At 36.9% G+C, this 19,245-nt stretch overlaps 1 protein-coding gene across 2 annotated transcripts in view; it reads left to right on the top strand.

Annotated features, from left to right (window-relative positions):
- Positions 1 to 19,245, top strand: part of LOC145303783 (GH3 domain-containing protein-like) — a 107,426-nt gene that overhangs the window by 37,941 nt on the left and 50,240 nt on the right. For both annotated transcript variants that reach the window (XM_080145395.1, XM_080145394.1), the window contains exons 12-19: positions 4,104 to 4,207; positions 5,184 to 5,224; positions 5,826 to 5,895; positions 6,436 to 6,552; positions 7,227 to 7,312; positions 8,093 to 8,182; positions 9,023 to 9,076; positions 9,360 to 9,431. In XM_080145395.1, the coding sequence (XP_080001521.1) occupies positions 4,104 to 4,207; positions 5,184 to 5,224; positions 5,826 to 5,895; positions 6,436 to 6,552; positions 7,227 to 7,312; positions 8,093 to 8,182; positions 9,023 to 9,076; positions 9,360 to 9,431 (634 nt within the window). The remainder of the gene's footprint in view (positions 1 to 4,103; positions 4,208 to 5,183; positions 5,225 to 5,825; positions 5,896 to 6,435; positions 6,553 to 7,226; positions 7,313 to 8,092; positions 8,183 to 9,022; positions 9,077 to 9,359; positions 9,432 to 19,245) is intronic.

Here is a 19,245-nt window from a genome sequence, read left to right as displayed (position 1 = left end):
ATTGTCGTACATTCATTGTGACCACTATGTACGTTATGTTCAATATGTTCATATTGAACACCATTTTTAGGTTTTTTGGTACGTTTTTGTTCGTTATTGATTTTTGTGTACAATATGAACATTTCAGCATACGTTATTGTACGTTTTCCTGTAATGTATGATTAGTTTTAGTAATCATTAATTACATTTGTATTTCATAAAAATTTGTATTTCATAAAAACTACAAAAAAATTCTCCACGATTCGCGCGCCATTTTACTAATTTATCCTGGGATTTATGACGTCATAGTGAAGCTGCCATAAAATAAAAAAAATCAATCATTTCAGTAAATATAAAAAAATTCCTCTAAACCAATTACAAACACTATCAGGACATATGCAAAGTTAAACTTTAAAAGAGTATGATATTTGTTCATCAGTTAGCAAGATAATTTTTAGTTGATATTTATGTTTTCTTGTACATATAGGAATGAGATACAACTTTCTATAATGCAAAGTAGAACGATGTCTATCTATCTATTCGTCTTTCTTAAGCTTAAGATCTCGGTAACCGCTGAACCAATTGGGTTCTACTCTTCAGGTGATATACCTACTGGTCCTGTTTTAGGCAAAGAATCCGCCCCTCCAAAAAAAATTCTTTTTCTTTTTGTAAAATATATCAAGTAGGTGAGGTGGGGAAACTCCCTTTAAAAAAAAATATACAATACCTCTTTTGGCGATGCCCCTAGAGGCTAGGGGCGAAGATGTAGGAATTTTTTTAGGGGGATATTTTTCATTTTTTTGGGGGGGTGTCCCACCCCCCAAGAAAATAGGTTAAAACCATCCCAGGACCAGTAGGTAGATTCCCTGAAGAGTAGAGCCCAATCGGTTCAGTGGTTACTGAGATCTTAAGCTTCTGACTGACAGACAGACAGACATCGTACAAATTTGTATTACAGATGTATATGTGTTTTATGGTACGTTATTGTACGTTATTTTTTCAAAAAATGTACGTTATTGTGTTCATTGTAATTTTTTTGTAGTACGTTATTTTCAATATTAATATCAAAAAGGCGGTGGTCGCCCTGTACATTAAATTAAAGAACTTTATAGGTCAGCTGAATCTTAGTTTCCGATTTTGTATGTGTCACCGTCATCCTATCTAAATATTTACTACTAGTTTAAAAAGCTTCAAACTTCTAAAAAAAATCAAAATTTAGTTTTCACAACTTAAGCTATTTTTAAGTTTTATTAAATGGAGTTCCAATTACAAAAAAGGGAGGACTTATACTATGGGTGGGGGGGGGGGGGGCGTTGGTGATTAATAGAAGAACTATTATACCCCCCCCCCCTTTCCTTTCAGCTTTTCCCTTTGACCGGATTGGCTGATATTAGCTTTTACAATAGTTAGGTTATCTGTCGTACAACTTTGGAAATCAGGGAACAAACGGGTAATCAATTTTTAGTTGATCATTTTATTTGCAGAAAAAGGGGTAAATATAAAGATTTCAAATAATTAGCTAAAATGAAAAATTAAGTTATTTTTATAAAACAGAAAAATTTCATTGTTACAAATAGGACGGTATAAAAAATATATTTTTGAAGAAAATATTTATCTTTTGAAGAGAGTGAGGGGAAGAGATAGAAATAGCATGTGAGAGAGAAAAAAAGAATTAGATGAAGTGGGGGGGGGGGGGTAAATATATAAGTGAAAGAGAGAATGAGACGGTGTATGGGGAGGGAGGGGAAAAGGAAACAGACAGAAAGAGAGAGAGGAGAGGGAAAGAAAGGCACAGAGAACCAATAAACGTACAGTATAATTAACCCTTGTTAGTAGCGAAGCTACTCTATAATTCGAAATGTCCGTCCGTCCGTCCGTCCGTCTGTCCGTCCGTCTGTCCGTCCGTCCGTCTGTCCGTGTAAGACAGAATAGGGGAAACGTGATTTTCTCAGCTCCTATTAAAGATAGACAGCTGAAAGTTTTTGACAATATTCCCATTATTAAGGAGGACAATTAACTATAAAACATCAAGGGCGGTCAGACCCCTTTTTAGCAGGTTTTAGGCTATTTTTGTATGTTTCACATTTTCTCCATATCTTCAGTGTTTATGGTCCGATTTTCAAAATTTTTTCAGTTATAGATATGAGAATTAAATTTCCCGTCGTTTAAAGAAAACATCCATGACGGCCAGACTGCCTTTTTGCAGGTTTTAGGCTATTTTTGTATTTTTCACATTTCCACCATATCTTCAGTGTTTATGGTCAAATTTTCAAAATTTTTTTAGTTATAGATATGAGAATTAAATTTCCTGTCGTTTAAAGAAAACATCCATGACGGCCAGACTGCCTTTTTGCAGGTTTTAGGCTATTTTTGTATTTATCACATTATTCTCCATATCTTCAGTGTTTATGGTCCGATTTTCAAAATTTTTTCAGTTATAGATATCAAAATTAAATTTCCCGTCATTTAAAAAAAACAACCATGGCGGACAGACTGCCTTTTATCAGGTTTTTGGCTATTTTTATATGTTTTAAATATTTCCCCATATATTTGGTGTTTTTGGTCCAATTTTCAAACTTTTTGGGGATAAATACACTTTAAATCTACTTTTACGTATTTCCATCCACGATTTTTTGTGCTTTGCTACTTATGGATGTTGTCATCCTTGTGATATGTATTATTTCAGTTTTGAGTTTTTAAGACAGGGTTTAAATCCAACAAACCCAAGTATCATAATTTTAATAATATTTTTAATACAAGAAAGGTCATTTAAAATCATTTCATCAATATTAAGGTCAAGTGACAAAAATTTTAATTTCCACCTACTTCGCCCCCACAGGGGGGCAAAAGTAGACGGACAATTCAAATTTTGATCACATGACCAAATTTGTTGAAATAATTTTAAAATCCTTTCTCGCATTCACAATATTACGAAAATATGATAAATAACTATTTTTTTATAAATTATAATTTGGTAACTCTGTTTTGTTATGTGCAAATGCCCTTTTTAAGTATTTCAAGTCCATTTTTATCAAAAATTGAACTTTTAAAACCTTCAAAAGTCAAAAATAAAAATTTTTTTTTTTTATCGGGAAAAAATATATGTCAAGTTTTTCTTGATTTTAGGTTGGAGCCGGAGCCGTATTTCCAGATACGGCTCCACGGAGCCGGAGCCGCACCAAAATCAAACGGCTCCAAAACACTGTTTTAGAGCTTCACTTTTATGGATGTTGTTATTCATGTTTTACTTGATTTATTTTCTCTTTTTTCCCTGTGTTTGTTTGACACTTTAATTAACTTGTTTTGTTTCACAGGAAATAGATAATTTACTTCACATCAGGGATCTAAAGGGATAAGATAATGGCCGATAAATTGATGCACGACATCGTCAATGATGATACACAAAATTAACCCTTCTGTAGATCACAACTTAATAAACAAACAAATCAAAATTCAATAAAAGTCTTCAAAGCTGATAAGCCAACGAATAAGAAAAATGTTATTTTAAAACTTTGGGGACTAGTGTACTAAACAGCTTATTGTCCCCTTTCTCCATAATTTACTTCACATGTTGTTCTTATTCATTAAAATAAAAATATTTCACCTAATATAAAAGATAGGTATAAAAGGGTATTTTTCGCGTATTTTCTGTAAAGTTGTGTTAGCATTTTAGTCAAATGCGCTTATTAAGTCAAACTGTTCCTAATTTTGACCAACAGTTTGACTTAATAAGCGCATTTGACTAAACGCTAACATACAACTCAATGTCTATCTATCTATTAAGGATATTAACAGAACCTGAGGCCCTATATATCCATCTGTTATTCGCTTTAATGGACACAAATATCAATATATCTATCTACCTCTATGTCTATCTATCTATTTATTAAGGATATTATCAGAACCTGAGGCACTATATATCCATAGGTTATTCGCTCTGATGGACACAAATATTAATATATCTAACTAACTCTAATGTCCATCTATCTATCTAACTCAATGTCTATCTATCTATCTATTAAAGATATTATCAGAATCTGACGTATATATCCATCTGTTATTCGCTCTGATGGATACAATTAATTTATCTATCTAACTCAATGTCTATCTATCTATCTATTAAGGATATTATCAGAACCTGAGGCACTATACATCCATCTGTTATTCGCGCTAATGGATACAAATATTGGAATCATAGAATCCAATTTTGCTGCTACAGTCTATACAGGTACATAGTTTTCAGGTATCTAAAGGGATAAGACAATGGCCGATAAATTTATAAATATGATGAACCACAAAAGACTAATTCTGTATATTACAATTAATGGTTAAAACATTTGAACACTCAACTTCAGTTGAAGTCTCCAATGTTGTTAAACCAACGAATAAGAAAACGTTATTATATGACTTCAAGGACTAGTATACTAAACAGCATTGTCCCCTCTCTATCTCTGGCGTTTAAGCCTTTTTAAAAACATTTGTTAATTAGATTACATAAGATTTCTAAAGTTATGCTGTAACTGTAATTACAACAGAATATTAGGCTGTAAAGTTACTGTGATACTAGGTAATTGATAGATGTAAGAAACATCTTACTTTTACTTATTTTTAAATGTATATGTATTACAGGGAGGGAGGGGACATTGTACTGTTTATTAAACTAGTCCCCAAAGTTTTAAAATAACGTTTTTTTTCGTTGGCTTAACAAAGTTTGGGGACTTTTATTGAATTTTAATTGGTTGGTTGATTAAGTTGAGTATCCAAACATTTTAACCACTAATTATAAACTAAAGAAAGAGTAATTTGTACATTTTCAATTTATCAGCCATTGTCTTATCCCTTGAGATTCCTGATACTATTAACATCTGTAATAGTAATTTAAGTCATATCTATATAGTAATTTAGTTAGAATTGCTTGTCTACCAAAAGTTAAAATGTAAGGTAGAATTTATTTTATTTTGTTCAAGCAGCTTAAAGTGCCTAATAAAAAGTGATGTCATACAATACAAATGACCAATGATAGGCAAGTATACATTTTACTATTGGTCAATTACAATGTATACTGGCCTATCATTTGTCATTTTTTATTAGGCACTATAAGCTGCTTCATATTTGACTGATTTAAAGTTTGAAAAACCATTGGTCAATTACAATGTATACTGGCCTATCATTGGTCATTTAAATTGTATGACGTCATATTTAAGGGTTGAAAAGCTTAGAGAAATCATGGAAAGATTTAGTACAGGTGAAATATATTTAATTGCGAATGTTAGAATTGTCCTAACGGTTTCATACTTTGCTTGAAGATTCCTATAACAGTTGGATAAGAATTAGGAAGCGTAGTGATGCTAAAATCGTTATTAGAATGTAATTAAGTCCATTTAAAACATGTTGATTTCTAATTTTTTGAGAAAGATTTTAATGGGATATACAATTCACCCGATTATTGGAATACCGATTCATATTACTACAAGGCACAATGTAATACGCAAAGTATTTCTAAAATCAAGTCCTACAAAAGTAAGTATGTCCTTAAACAGTTTTCTGTATTTAAGCAATTTACATTTATATTCTGCTTTTTTAGTTCTGATAATCTACAAGTGTTAATGTTCGTTTGTCATACCTTTTTAGAGCTGCCCTTTTATGAATGTCTTAATGAGCACTTTTGCTGCAAAATCATCAGTTTTTCTCTAATCTCCAAACCGATTAATATTAGATTTTATCAATTTTGTTAACCTTTGCCCTCTGTTCCTCGAGTCTAACAAAACTATAATCTAAGAATATTATATTTTTATATCCGCAAAAAAACTGCCTATAATACGATCGGATAAAAATAACTATTTTAGGATATAGAAAGAGGAGAAATCAACCAAAGTGTAAACATTCCAAATGACGTCAGAGAGGAGCTTCATAAAGGTAAAAAGCGTATTTCCAGTATGGCTTCGAAACCGATTAATATCCGCTGGATTAAAAAATCATGTATTGCATCGTACAGGCAAATTCCAATAAATATTAAGATAAAAAACAAAAAATAAATACTTGTTTTGTTAGCCCCGGCCATCGGCCTCTCATAAGGGGTCTAACAAAACTGGTTTTAATATTATAATTTTTCACTCTAATATTCGCAGAAGCTGTCTATAATACGATGCGATAAATCAGACATCTTAAAAAAAAGGTCGGTTGCAGAGTCCTGAAAAAAAGCTTCGTCCTGTTTGTATTTAATCCAGGGATCTAAAGGGATAAGACAATGGCTGATTATTATTAATTGATGTACATACCGAATAGTGATACACATAATCACCCATTCTGTAGCTTACAATGCGGTTGAAACGTTTGGACATTTGTGTACACTTGATTCAATTAATTAACCAATTAAATTTCAATTAAAGTCAGCAAATAAGAAAACGTTATTATAAAACTTTGGGGACTTGTCAAATGTTTCTGTTTTTATTTCAGTGCTTCAACCCAACCCTGAAAGAGCCGCTGATCTGAGAAAAGAGTTTGAGGCAGGTTTTGATGGAATCGTCCGCCGAGTTTGGCCCAATATTAATCTTGTTCTATGCACAACCACAGGTCAGACAGGGATATAAAGGGATAAGACAATGGCCGATAAATTGATGTACATCCCCTGTGATGATATACAAAATTACCTCCTCTGTGTTGAAACGTTTGAACACTCAACTTAATAAATCAACCCATTTAAATTCACTAAAGTTTGAGGCAGAGTTTGATTGAATCGTCCGACGAGGTTGGCCCAATATTAATCATTTTTTTTGTGCACAACGACAGGTTAAAACATTATTTGTTTGCTCCACCGCTAGCCTTCAAGGGCATATCTATAGGTGTAATAGAAGGTAGTATCACCCTTTTCTATGGCTATTTCTGTAAATTTTAAACTGCGACCTTGGTTCAATCACGAAGCGCACCTGCTCATCGTTGGGCCGGGAGGTGATAGGTTCGAATCTTGGTTTAAAAACACGTCAAAATTAAAGACGTTAAAAATGGTAGTTAGAATAGGTGGAGAGGCCAAAACAGACACACAACTCATTACCATGCACAGTAGAGACTTCTCTCAGACAAAGTGTTGGTTGTATTTTGGATGTTACTTAATCCAATACCCCAGGTGTTTGGACAGAAAAGGAGAGATTTAGCTCCCCTTCGTTATCCTGGGTTGTTGGACCTAAGGTTAGAGTGTCATGGACTGCAATTTCGCTTTGATGAATGTTGTCATCCTTGTTTTGTTTTAGGTTCAATGGAGATGTACCATGAAGCATTGAAGTCCAAATATTTAAAAGATGTTCCCACCTACTCCCCAATATATGGAGCTTCTGAAGTTAGTAAAATTTTTAATTTGTATCCTGACCAATTCCATTCCAACCAGAATCTCTATATTGCCTCATATCATGCAGAAAGCCAGTAGACATCCTGTTACTTTATTATAAGTACTAGCGGCTTCGCCCCCTAGAAGCCTCTAGGGGCACTTAGAGTAGGAGGAGGAAATGTCGACCTCATCCCATTTCAAATTTGAGTTTCAAAAGATTTTTTAAAAATATTTTTTGGGGAGGAGGGAGGTGAAGACACCCTCCCCAAAAATGATTTAAAACCTTCCCAGGACCTAAAAGAAGCTTCGCTGTAAAGGAGAACAATATCGGTTCAGCGGTTAGCGAGATCCTTCGGGACAGACAAAAAACGCTTACTACTTTATATAATAGGATATCTTTATGTAGGGTCATCTGGGAGTAAATGTGTATCCTGACCAAACAGAATCTCTGTACTGTCTTATTCCAGACAGAGAGACAGACAGACAGATATCCTATTTCTTTATTATAAGGATATCTTTATTTAGGGTCTTCTGGGTGTGAATTTGTATCCTAACCGAACAGAATCTCTGTACTGTCTTATTCCAGACAGACAGACAGATATACAAACAGACAGATATCCTATTACTTTATTATAAGGATATCTTTATTTAGGGTCTTCTGGGTGTGAATTTGTATCCTAACCGAACAGAATCTCTGTACTGCCTCATTCCAGACAGACAGACAGACAGACAGACAGATAGACAGACTGACAGAGATCCTGTTACTTTATTATAAAGGGTATCTTAATTTAGGGTCTCTTAGGAGTAAATTTGTATCCTGACCGAACAGAATCTCTGTACTGCCTCATTCCAGACGCACAATTCTTTGAGTTCATCCCCCAGGTAATGTTTTCTATTGGTTGGTTGTCTGTTGGATGTTACTTAACCTAAATCCTTGGGTGTTAGAGTATTGCATCCCCTTTCAAGCGGATGATGCTCTTGATTCTCTAGATGATCACTTAAAAATCAAGTTAAGGCACAATGTATTCTATTGTATGTATTCGAGAAATGTAAAAGTAAATTTGTTGGCTTTGGCGAAAATGGCGGCGAACGGCGGCAGCGGCGGTCACCGATATTCTTAAAAGTAACTTTTGTCCTACAGAAGCTTAAATCTAAAATTAGCTCACTCTCGAGTAAAATAGGGACAATTCTAACATGACAAAATTTAATTAATGAAAACAACAACATTTTTTTAATGGACGTACAGACTTTTTGGTAACCAATATAGAGTTGCTACTCTTCCTAAATCGTAACTAAACGTTATATGAATCATCATGCAAAGCTTAAAATCGATAGCACAATTGTAACATATTTTAATGTTAATGAGCTAACCGTTACGGACCTACCCTGATTATAGAATAGGTTAGCTTTAAAAAGGAAATGAAATACTATGACAAAAAAAACTTATTTTTTAGGCAGAAATAGAAAAAGAATAATTAGTTTTAAAATACCGTTTTCTTATTTGTTGGCTTAACAACTTTGGGGGCTTCAGTGAATTATTATTGGTTAGTCATTAAGTTTAGTTTTCAAACGTTTCAACTACTAATTTTAATCTACAGACGGGATAATTTTGTGTATCATCATTAAGGATGTACATTGTACATCAATTTATCGGCCAATGGCTTATCCCTTTAGATCCCTGCAATGAAACACTATAACAACTAAAACCTTATTATATTTTAGGCAGAAATAGAAAAAGAATCTCCACAAACTCTACTTTTACATCAACTTAAAAAGGTAATCAAAAAAATCATTCATTTCTATTTCCATGTTAGTAGGTATTTTTAATCGTTTTTTAATCCGTCCGTTATTTACTTTTCTGTTAACTAGCGGCTATGCCTCTAGAGGCATGTAAAATGTGTTTTTTTTGTTGCAATCTATGTTAAGATCAGCTGTTTATAAAAAATATTATTTGCCGATAAATTTTGTTGCGATTTTTGACGGGGGGTTGCTGTCAATAGCCATAAACCTTCCGCGCTCTTTACGTTGATGATTGATATTCCTGTTTTTTTTTTACAAGGATGAGGTTTATGAAATAGTTGTGACCAATGGAAGTGGTCTCTATAGATATAGGATGGGAGATATTGTAAAGGTAAGTGATTTTCTCAGCTCCCATTCAAGATAGACAGCTGAAATTTGCAGGGATTTAATAAGTTCATATTCTACACATTTCTACCAAGTTTCGTCAAGATTTGTTCTTTATAAGGGGGTGCTAGATCGATTCTTTGTTTTTCAAGTTTTTATATTCCGTATACATACCAAATATAGTGAACTGTATAGATACAGGATGGGAGATATCATAAAGGTATTTTTGTTTCACAATTTTTATTAGCAGCAAAGCTACTCTGTTATTCACTTTGTCCGTCCGTCAGTCAGTCCGTAGCGCTATGAAGGAAACGTGTTTTTCTCGGCTCATTCATGATTGAAAGCTGATTTTTGGATTCCGAATACCTTAAAGCATGAATTTGCATATTTATCAACGAACGTCATTATAATTAATTTTGTCTGATTGCCCTTTCATGAATTTTAGTGCTTCGCTACTTGTTGTCATCCTTGTTATTTTTGTATTGTTCATTAAAATAGTTGTGAAATTTTTCATATCAATTGCGCTTTTTAAGTCAAATTGATGAAAACTATATTAAAATATGTATTCACATATTTATACAGACAGACAGACATTCTGTTACTTTATTATAAAGATACCCACACTAAATTACCATCCCCAAGCATTTTATTAAAAAATGTTTAAAATTGCATAAAATTGAAAGCTATAAAGAAAAATAATGAATAGGTAGAAATTTAATAAAATTAGTGGGGGGAAAGAAAAGGAGCCAATGACAATAGACCATCAATATGTAATAGACCAATCATAAAGAAAATTAGTCGGGGGAAAAGAAAAGGAGCCAATGACAATAGACCATCAATAAGAATTAGACCAATCATAAATAAAATTAGTCGAGGAAAAGAAAAGGAGCCAATGACAATAGACCATCAATATGAAATAGACCAATCATAAATAAAATTAGTCAGGGGAAAAGAAAAGGAGCTAATGACAATAGAGCAATATGAAATAGACCAATCATAAATAAAATTAGTCAGGGGAAAGAAAAGGAGCCAATGACAATAGACCATCAATATGAAATAGACCAATCATAAATAAAATTAGTAAGGGGAAAGAAAAGCAGCCATAGACAATAGACCATCAATATGAAATTGAACAATCATAAATAAAATTAGTCAGGGGAAAAGAAAAGGAGCCAATGACAATAGACCATCAATATGAAATAGACCAATCATAAATAAAATTAGTAAGGGGAAAGAAAAGCAGCCAATGACAATAGACCATCAATATGTAAAAGACCAATAATAATTAAAATTAGTGGGGGAAAAGAAAAGTAGCCATTGACAATAGACCATCAATATGAAATAGACCAATCATAAATCCTGGGAAGGTTTTTAACTATTTGGGTGAGGGTACCACCATCCTCCCAGGGGAAATTGCACAACCCCCTTATGATGGTCAAAAATATTTTCGTAAACAGCTGAGCTCAACATAAATTAAAAACATAAAAAAAACATTTTACGTGCCCTTATATATGGTGTATTTGTCCTCTATTAGATTGGTCTATACAAATAAACGTTTAACTATGCAAGGTTATCATACTTAAATGTTTCTTACTAGATAGGTATATTTATTATAAATAATGCCAAAATTTATATTATTTAAAATTAAGACTTCATGGTTTATTCATTCCCAATTACCAGTTGGATGAAAATTCTTATGAATTTGGAATAATCTTATTAAGAGGGGCTCTTAATAAGAGGCGATACCTTGTTTCTTCATGGGGCGATAGGGTATGGTTTCACCAACCTGTTCATAGCCAAATTTGTAAATAAATACAAGGCTGTTAGTGTGCGAACCTTGTGGTGAACCCACAGCATCTCAGTTGGTAGAGAATCCAGATGAATTTAGATAAATCTGTTTAAGAGGGGCTTTGACATTGCCTCTTATGATAAGTGGTGATAACATTATTTCAACTCAAAGACGACATTATTCTTTCCATAATTGTATGTGGCAATCACACACCCGTATCACGTTTTGCAATCAGCTGATCTATGTTTACATATTTGTATTGTCATTAGTCAATAGTCATCTTTTAGTGGAGGAACCTTGTGGTGAACCCACAGCAACGCAGTTGGTAGAAAATCCAGATGAATTTAGAATAATCTGTTTAAGCTTTCTCCGGCATTCTGACTAATCCCACCTATGTTCTCTACAAACAACTAAATGAGAATGACGTTTAGAATACAAATTTAAATTTTGTAGTAGTTAGGGGTTCTTTTTCATGTCTGCGTGTTCTTTTAAATCTCTAGAACCCATTTTGGGTAATTCTTAAAATACTATTAAATTTTTTTAAAGTTTTGTGAGGAAGGTTAATTTTTCTAAGATTATTTTTCATGGAAGGGTGCTGGTACACTCACCCGAAATAGTTATAAACCTTCCCAGGACCTATGAAAAGCTACCTTGTAAAGGAGAACCATGTCAGTTAGTAGTTAGCGAGATCCTTCGGTACAAACAGACATACATAAATCCTGTTACTATACTTTTAGGCTGTTGCATTCTTTGTATGGCTCTAATGACGTCAAATATTATAACTGAGAATTTTTTTAGTATTGGAAAAACATCTTATGCTCAAACACACACAAACACTCACACAATATAGAAATACAATCACTGCAAAAAAATACTGCACAAAAAATACAGTAATTTGACTAAACTCACAAGTAAAACAATTTAAATAGCTGTAAACTTCAAAATAATAAGTAAAGATAAACAGCGTGTAATGAAATGTTCAAAAGACATAGATTGTTTGCTAGGTATTCGTAATTGCAAATCTGACTTAACATCTTCAGAAAATAATTCAACTTATTCTTAATGTTTTAAAACTACTAGCGACTGAGCCCTTGGCTTCTAGGGGCAATGTATTTTGAGGTTAGGGAAGCACAGAAAAATAACATAAGATCATATGAAAATTAATACTGTAGGTAAATAAAAAAGCATAAAACCACCCCTGGACATATGTCATGCTTACCTAAAATGAAGATTCCAATTGGCTAACAAGTTATCAAAATCTTAAACTACAAACAAACAAACCTTACTACTTTATATAATAGACTAGCGGCTTCGCCCCTAGCCTCTAGGGGCTTTGCCTCAAGAGGTTTGATCAAACCAATTTTTTGTGTTTTAGATTTAAAAGAAAAATTTTAAAAAATAAATTTTCTTTGGGGGGGGGGGGGGGAGTCGACCCAACTATTTTAATTTTAGTTTTAAAAAGAAAAAAAAAATTTATTAGGGGGGGTATTTTTCATTTTTTGGGGGATTGGGTAGCTATAAACCTTCTCAGGACCTATGAGAAGCTACCCTGTAAAGGAGAACCCGATCGGTTCAGCGGTTAGCGAGATCCTTTGCTACAAACAAACAGACAGACATCGTTCTACTTTGTTTTATAGATAAGGTAGATTTTTTGTTTTTCTTGAAAAGAATAACAGTAACTTACAGTACAGTGTACTAAACGGCCACAAAAACACTGTGTATAAAATATAGGGTTGAACCGGATATCTAGCAATCCTTATACTAAAGTAACAGGATGTCTGTGTGTTTGTGTGTCTGTACCGAAGGATCTCGCTAACCGCTGAACTGATCGGGTTCTCCTTAACAGGGTAGATTCTCATAGGTCCCGGGAAGGTTTATAACTATTTTGGGGAGGGTACCACCACCCTCCCAAGAGAAATCACAATAAATCGAATTTTTTTCTTCTCGAATAGAGACTCCTACGTAACATTGCAAAGTATCGTAATAATTTGATAGAGACTCCTTTGCAACACTGCAAGGTATCATATTATTTTTTTAAAACACCAAACATTTAAAGTGCCACTAGAGGCCCCTAGGGGCGTAGCCGCCAGTATATTATACAATAAAAATCCCTTAAACAGTCACAAGCCTTATATTGTAACTTCTTGGTACTGTACAGCAATTAGCAAGTAGGTAACACTTTATTAATATTACAAATTGACGGATTTTTTGAACGTATAGGTAGACCTAATACGGATGTACAGATGGACTTAATAAAACACTAATTCATAAAGAATTTTTTTTTGCTGATATCAGTGTGAGAAATCAGCTGGATATCCGGTATCTGGCCAAATATATATCCGGCAAAACCCTAAAAAATATAGACATACGATCAATTGCAAGACAACATATCCAGAAAGGGGGGGGGGGGACATTTGGCTGTCTATTACATGAGTCCCCAAAGTTTTATAATTAAGTTTTCTTTTTGGTTGGCCTAACGACTTTGGGGACTTGGAATCTTTATTGGTTCATTAAGTTGAGTGTTCAAACATTTCAACAGCATATTTTTATCTATGGAATGGGTAATTTTGTGTATTATCATTGGGATGTACATCAAATTATCGGCCATTGTCTTATCCCTTTTAATCCCTGAAGACAACATATCAGACATGTATTATGTACTATTGACAAAAACATAAGAAAAATCTGCAATAAACAATTTTATTGGATTGAAGACATTCTTATTTTATGATAATATTATTTACTTAAACTTTTAAAGAAAAGAATATCATAATTAAACATTTCAAAATTAAAATAATTATCTAATTGAATTATTAGGTACTAGCGGCTACGCCCCTAGAGGCCTCTAGGGACACGTAAAATTGTTTTTGTCAATCTATGTTAAAATCAGCTATTTACCAAAAATATTTTTTTCTCCGCTAGGACCAAAAATCTCCGCAGGGCGGCGTTTTTAATTTTTTTTTTGCGATTTCTCTTGGTAGGGTGGTGGTACCCTCCCCCTAAATAGCTATAAACCTTCCCAGGACCTATGAGAAGCTACTCTGTAAAGGAAAACCATATCGGTTCAGCGGTTAGCGAGATCCTTCGGTACAAACAGACACACAGACAATCAAACAAACAAACATCCTGTTACTTTATTATAAGGATAAATCTTAATATGCGTTTGTATCATTTCAGAGTTTCGCTCTTATGTATGTTCTCATCCTTTTTTTCCTAAGAATTACTGAGCTTTGCTTTAATGTATGTTTTCGTCCTAGTTGTGTATTTCCTTTTCAAGCATCATTACTTTCCATCCACACTGATTTGTGCAGGGATTTAAAGGGATAAGACAATAGCCGATAAATTGATGTACATCACCAATGATGATAACACAAAAATATCCCTTCTGTATATTTCAATTCATGGGCCAAACGTTTAGACACTAAACTTTGTGAACCAACAAAAAGTTGTATACGAATAAAAAACGTGATAATAAAACTTTGGGGACTAGTGAAATAAACAGCCCAATGTCCTCTCCCTCCCTGGATTGATGTGTAATTGTGTCTTATTATGCAGGGAGGGAGGAGACAATGTAAATTACATATGTATCTGGAGTTTTATGAATACGTTGTGTACTTATTAAATAATTTACATTTGTAATAGATGTTTTAAAAGTAAAAAAATAGTGTCGGTCCGTTCGGAACTATTAGCTCTTGTCATTGATTCAGACATGTTAAAATTGAGGTATCGATTTCAAACTTTGCATGATGATTCTTATAACACTTAGGTAGAAGACCTAAAGATGTTGTCATTAATTTAACTGTGGTATGCGGCAGCTCTGGACCATGCAGAAACCAAGACATTATAGTGATGCTACGCACCTAGTTAAATCCTGTTATTCTACAATTATGAAGCCACCTGAAAAGATGTCAGATAACGGTACTGATTTTATCTCTCAGTTGTCCTGCAAATGGAGGGAGGGGTGTTACCCCTCCCTCTCCCATCTTAAGCACCGGAACCTTCCCCTTCAACCACCAAGTTATCAGCACCACCTCAACCCTGAGGATAAAGGATCTAAACCTGCCCCCACACAGACTGTTGTTGTCACAAGTAATCATCAAACCTTCCCTCTTTAGTACCCAGACCTACCACTCAACCCCTCTATGCTTATCTACCTATTGTGCTGCTCCATGGGCTATCCTGCCTGCCCCAGACAGGGATAGCCATCTACCTAACCATTGCAATTATCTATGTTTTACTGTATGATTTATCTTTAACCATCTTTATTCCTAATCCATATGTATTTATATTATGGTTAACTGTATTCTTAATCCCCCCCACCCTTTCCAGGGATGGGGAATCATGATTGCCCAAACTGACTATTGTATATGTATTATAATGCTTTTATGTTATGATCATTTATTCCTATCCATGTAGTTATTGTTTGTTGTATATAGCTTTAGTATCCTTTACACCTTCAATAAAGTGACAACTGAAATGGATGTTGATTCTTGTCTAGTGAATGCTAGAGAAGCGTAGCTTCTCTATAGTAAGGTGTCCACGTCTGTTCACACTGCCGTAGTCTTTATTCGAACTCTGGTGTCTGCCATTTACCCTAGGCAGATACCACAACTTTGGTGTCAGCTGTGAGATTACGGCGAACCACAAGTGTAGAGCAGACGCGCATCTGAGGCTAAGGTACTCCCAGCAGTGAATCTGGCAAAACTGACGCAAGCAACCTGAATTACCCACCCTGGACAGCAAAGTTTAACTCTGCATCCGGCAGTTGTGGAAGCGAGACAGCGAAATTTGATGAATAACCGCGAGCAGCGCTGATATCTAACGGAGAATTGAGCGCCAAAAGGGCTGAAACAGGCCTGCGGACCGGCTGAAACAAGCCAAATAAGTGTAAACGGCTGAAAATAGGCCAATTTTACTGCAAGAGATAGCAGGATCCGAACCAGTGGCGCTAGCAGGACGGGACATTCCCTGCCGCCATCAGCTGGATTGGGATAAGCGGCGCTAGCAGGACGGGACATTCCCTGCCGCCGATAGGCTGAAACACGCCACATAGCTGCAAGCGGCGCTAGCAGGACGGGACATTCCCTGCCGCCGATAGGCTGAAACATGCCACATAGCTGCAAGCTGCGAGCTAACATACGAGTGTAGTGCACCAGAACAGAGAAAAACTACGTCAACCCCGAGTATCCTGAGAGGCTACAACGCAGCCACCCATCTAGAAAACAGATATTATATCACATTTTCAGGGATTACCACCCTAGTGTGATGGCCAAACAATAGATTTATGAGCAAAGCTTGGCAAACAAATTGTTGTGTTGTGATAAATCTAAGAATAGAACAGGCTTGGATTATTGTGTATTGTGATAACAGATAAAAATAGAACAGAGTTGGTAAACAAATCTGTTATGCAATTGTGATAAGGACAGAAATAGAAGCTAGATGTAACATAATAAAGACCCTGATATACAATCAAAACAATCTCAAGCCCACAGCACAACAACAACAATACACCCCTTATTCCAAGGGAAGGGGAGGGGCCCCTCTCCATTGAAGGCAAATACAATCAGGGTGATATAATAGATAAACCTAGGATTAAGAAGAAAAGGCCCTATTACACCAGCACACAGTTACCCCCCTCCCTCACAGGGGGAACGGACGGAGTTACCCCCGTCCCCTCACGCGCTTCCCCCTTCCTACCCACACTAGACTAAGTCCGTCTGTAGTGTGGGGCTAGCGATCGGACACACAGAGCGCCATTCACGGATAGCGCAACAGAGTGCGGAAAATATCATAAATCCAACGGACGAAGCGGACCAATGAGAGAGCGAGTTGAGGGGTGAGAGCGCGTTTTCCCCGTGTGCGCGGATTTGACGGCGCGGACGCGCGTTACAAGGACAGGAGATTCCACGCACACACACACACACACACACACACACACAGGAGAGGGGCCATTCTATAGCATACATCAGAGATATTTTTTTAGGAGAAAAACTTGCAAGCTCCTCCCTCCCTGTCTACAGTGTGATAAGGAAAACTAAACCAGTTCCTTAAACCCGCTCAGACCCTCAACATCTTCCTAGCCTGCCAACCCTACTTCAAAGCTGAATGGTTAGTGAAACAAATATATGTATATATAAATACCCAAGTGATAAATAAGGTTGTTTTTGTATCATGGGTACAAGTAAGTGAATACTAACCTCACCAAACAACACTGGAAACTGATATGATAACTGAACGAAAGTACGCCCACCCTGTGGACATAGCCTGACTTGCTGCCCCACACTGGGCAGTGGTGGTGTGTACCTGGACCATCGACCTTCATAGTTGTGAACTATATACAGAGGAAGCGTGATTTTTTTGAAGCAAGGAGGAAAAGCTATCTAGCTCTGGGGATATTCCTATACACGTATATATATATATATGGGCTTGTAGCCATGTATATATATAGATAACCTACCTATCCATATATCCACTAGCGGATACGCTCCTAGAGACATCTGTGATACCTAACATATTCCCTGTTACCTTTAAGCTAAGATCCGCTGGTTGCCACAGAAATCAAGAGCTATACTGGAAAGGAGAACAACTCAGGCTCAACAGTTAAACAAGACGCTGGCACCAACAGACCAACCCCCTACTACTTATCATGGGGGCGCGCCAGCCACAGAAACTCTTGAGCCAGGAGGACCGAGCCTACGGCTACGTGGACTACCACCCTAATTACACAGCTATAGTATTTATACTAGGGGTGAGCCGGCTCGAACCTCCTTGCGGTGCGGCTACTCTACTCTGCTCCTATATCTACAAGATACTGCTTCTGTTATTACTTTGGCCTACTGTGTCGAGTACAGTGAACATCAAACACATGCCAGGTCACAGACCCCTGGTCCCTGAGATGCCCTTGTCTGGAAGGGTGACTGAATGTCCGCTGCACAGCTCCTGTTCAGTTGGTGCTCAACGTACGAGAAATAGCAATACTGGACTGGGGGTTGCTGAACCTGTAGGTGTCCTCCTGGGGGTGTTGAACGATGCAACTGAGCCTAATGAGAAGGTGACAAGCTTCAGAGACTTAGTGGCCAGCCCCAAGATGGACACTACTACCAGAACTGAGATTTCAAAGGGGCCCAGCCCTAGGGCCAGTACCACCTGTTTCTGGGGTGGAAAGGTCCTCCCTGGCACTGGCCTCACCAATCTGGAGGATGGGGAGCTGTCCCAGGGGAATAGGCTCTTCACCCAGATGCCCGACGCGTACCTGGGGGTGGGGGAGCCGCCACCCAAGCCTCCCTGGGAGCCCCCAGGCATGGAACGACTGGGGACCGGCCTAAGGATGGGGACTGGTGACCTGCTGCAGTGGAAGACTTTACCCAGCACGGAGAGAGCAGGGTTGACCAGCAGCAGTGAGGCTGTTCCCCCACATTCCAAGACCAGATGCCGCTACTCTGTTGAACCACTGCACATGTCCCAGCCAAGTTCCCCCATGCTGCTGAAGATGGAGGCCCACCAGGATGCAGAGCTCCAACTAGGAAAGTCAATAAGAAGGCCACCCCTTGCCAAAACCAGAACCACCGCAGGGGCTCCCCACCAGCCGCTGACGGAGCCTGGCAGGGACGCAATACTAGCTGGCAACTCTGGCCCAACTCAGGTGGCTACCAACAGTCTGCTGACAGTCCGGAATACAGTTCAGGCTACCATCAGTATGGCATCTTCTGGGCCTTGCAGGTCCACCTGTGGGTACCTGTCCACACACTGGCCACAGGTACCCCCCAGAGATCATAGCCCCCTTTCCGACTGGCACCATCAACAGCCTTTGCTACCAACCACCTGGCATACCCAGAGGCAGGATCCCTCATGTGGAGAAGCACCTGCAGAAGCTAAGGCCGAGGCTGGCCTCGCCACCCAGGGGAGGAGAGCCGCTGTTGGATGGAAGGAACCTGTGTGTATGGGGAGGAGGCTGAATGTAACCAAGGAGCCGCCACAAGCAGCCCAGCACCGCCTGACCCCTAGTAGGGGAGACCCTGTTTGTCAGCTGGTG

The sequence above is a fragment of the Acartia tonsa genome, chromosome 13, assembly GCF_053477335.1.
Source record: "Acartia tonsa isolate MP-2025a chromosome 13, ASM5347733v1, whole genome shotgun sequence".
NCBI classification, from domain to species: Eukaryota; Metazoa; Arthropoda; class Copepoda; order Calanoida; family Acartiidae; genus Acartia; species Acartia tonsa.
This window is presented reverse-complemented; position numbering and strand designations above follow the sequence as displayed.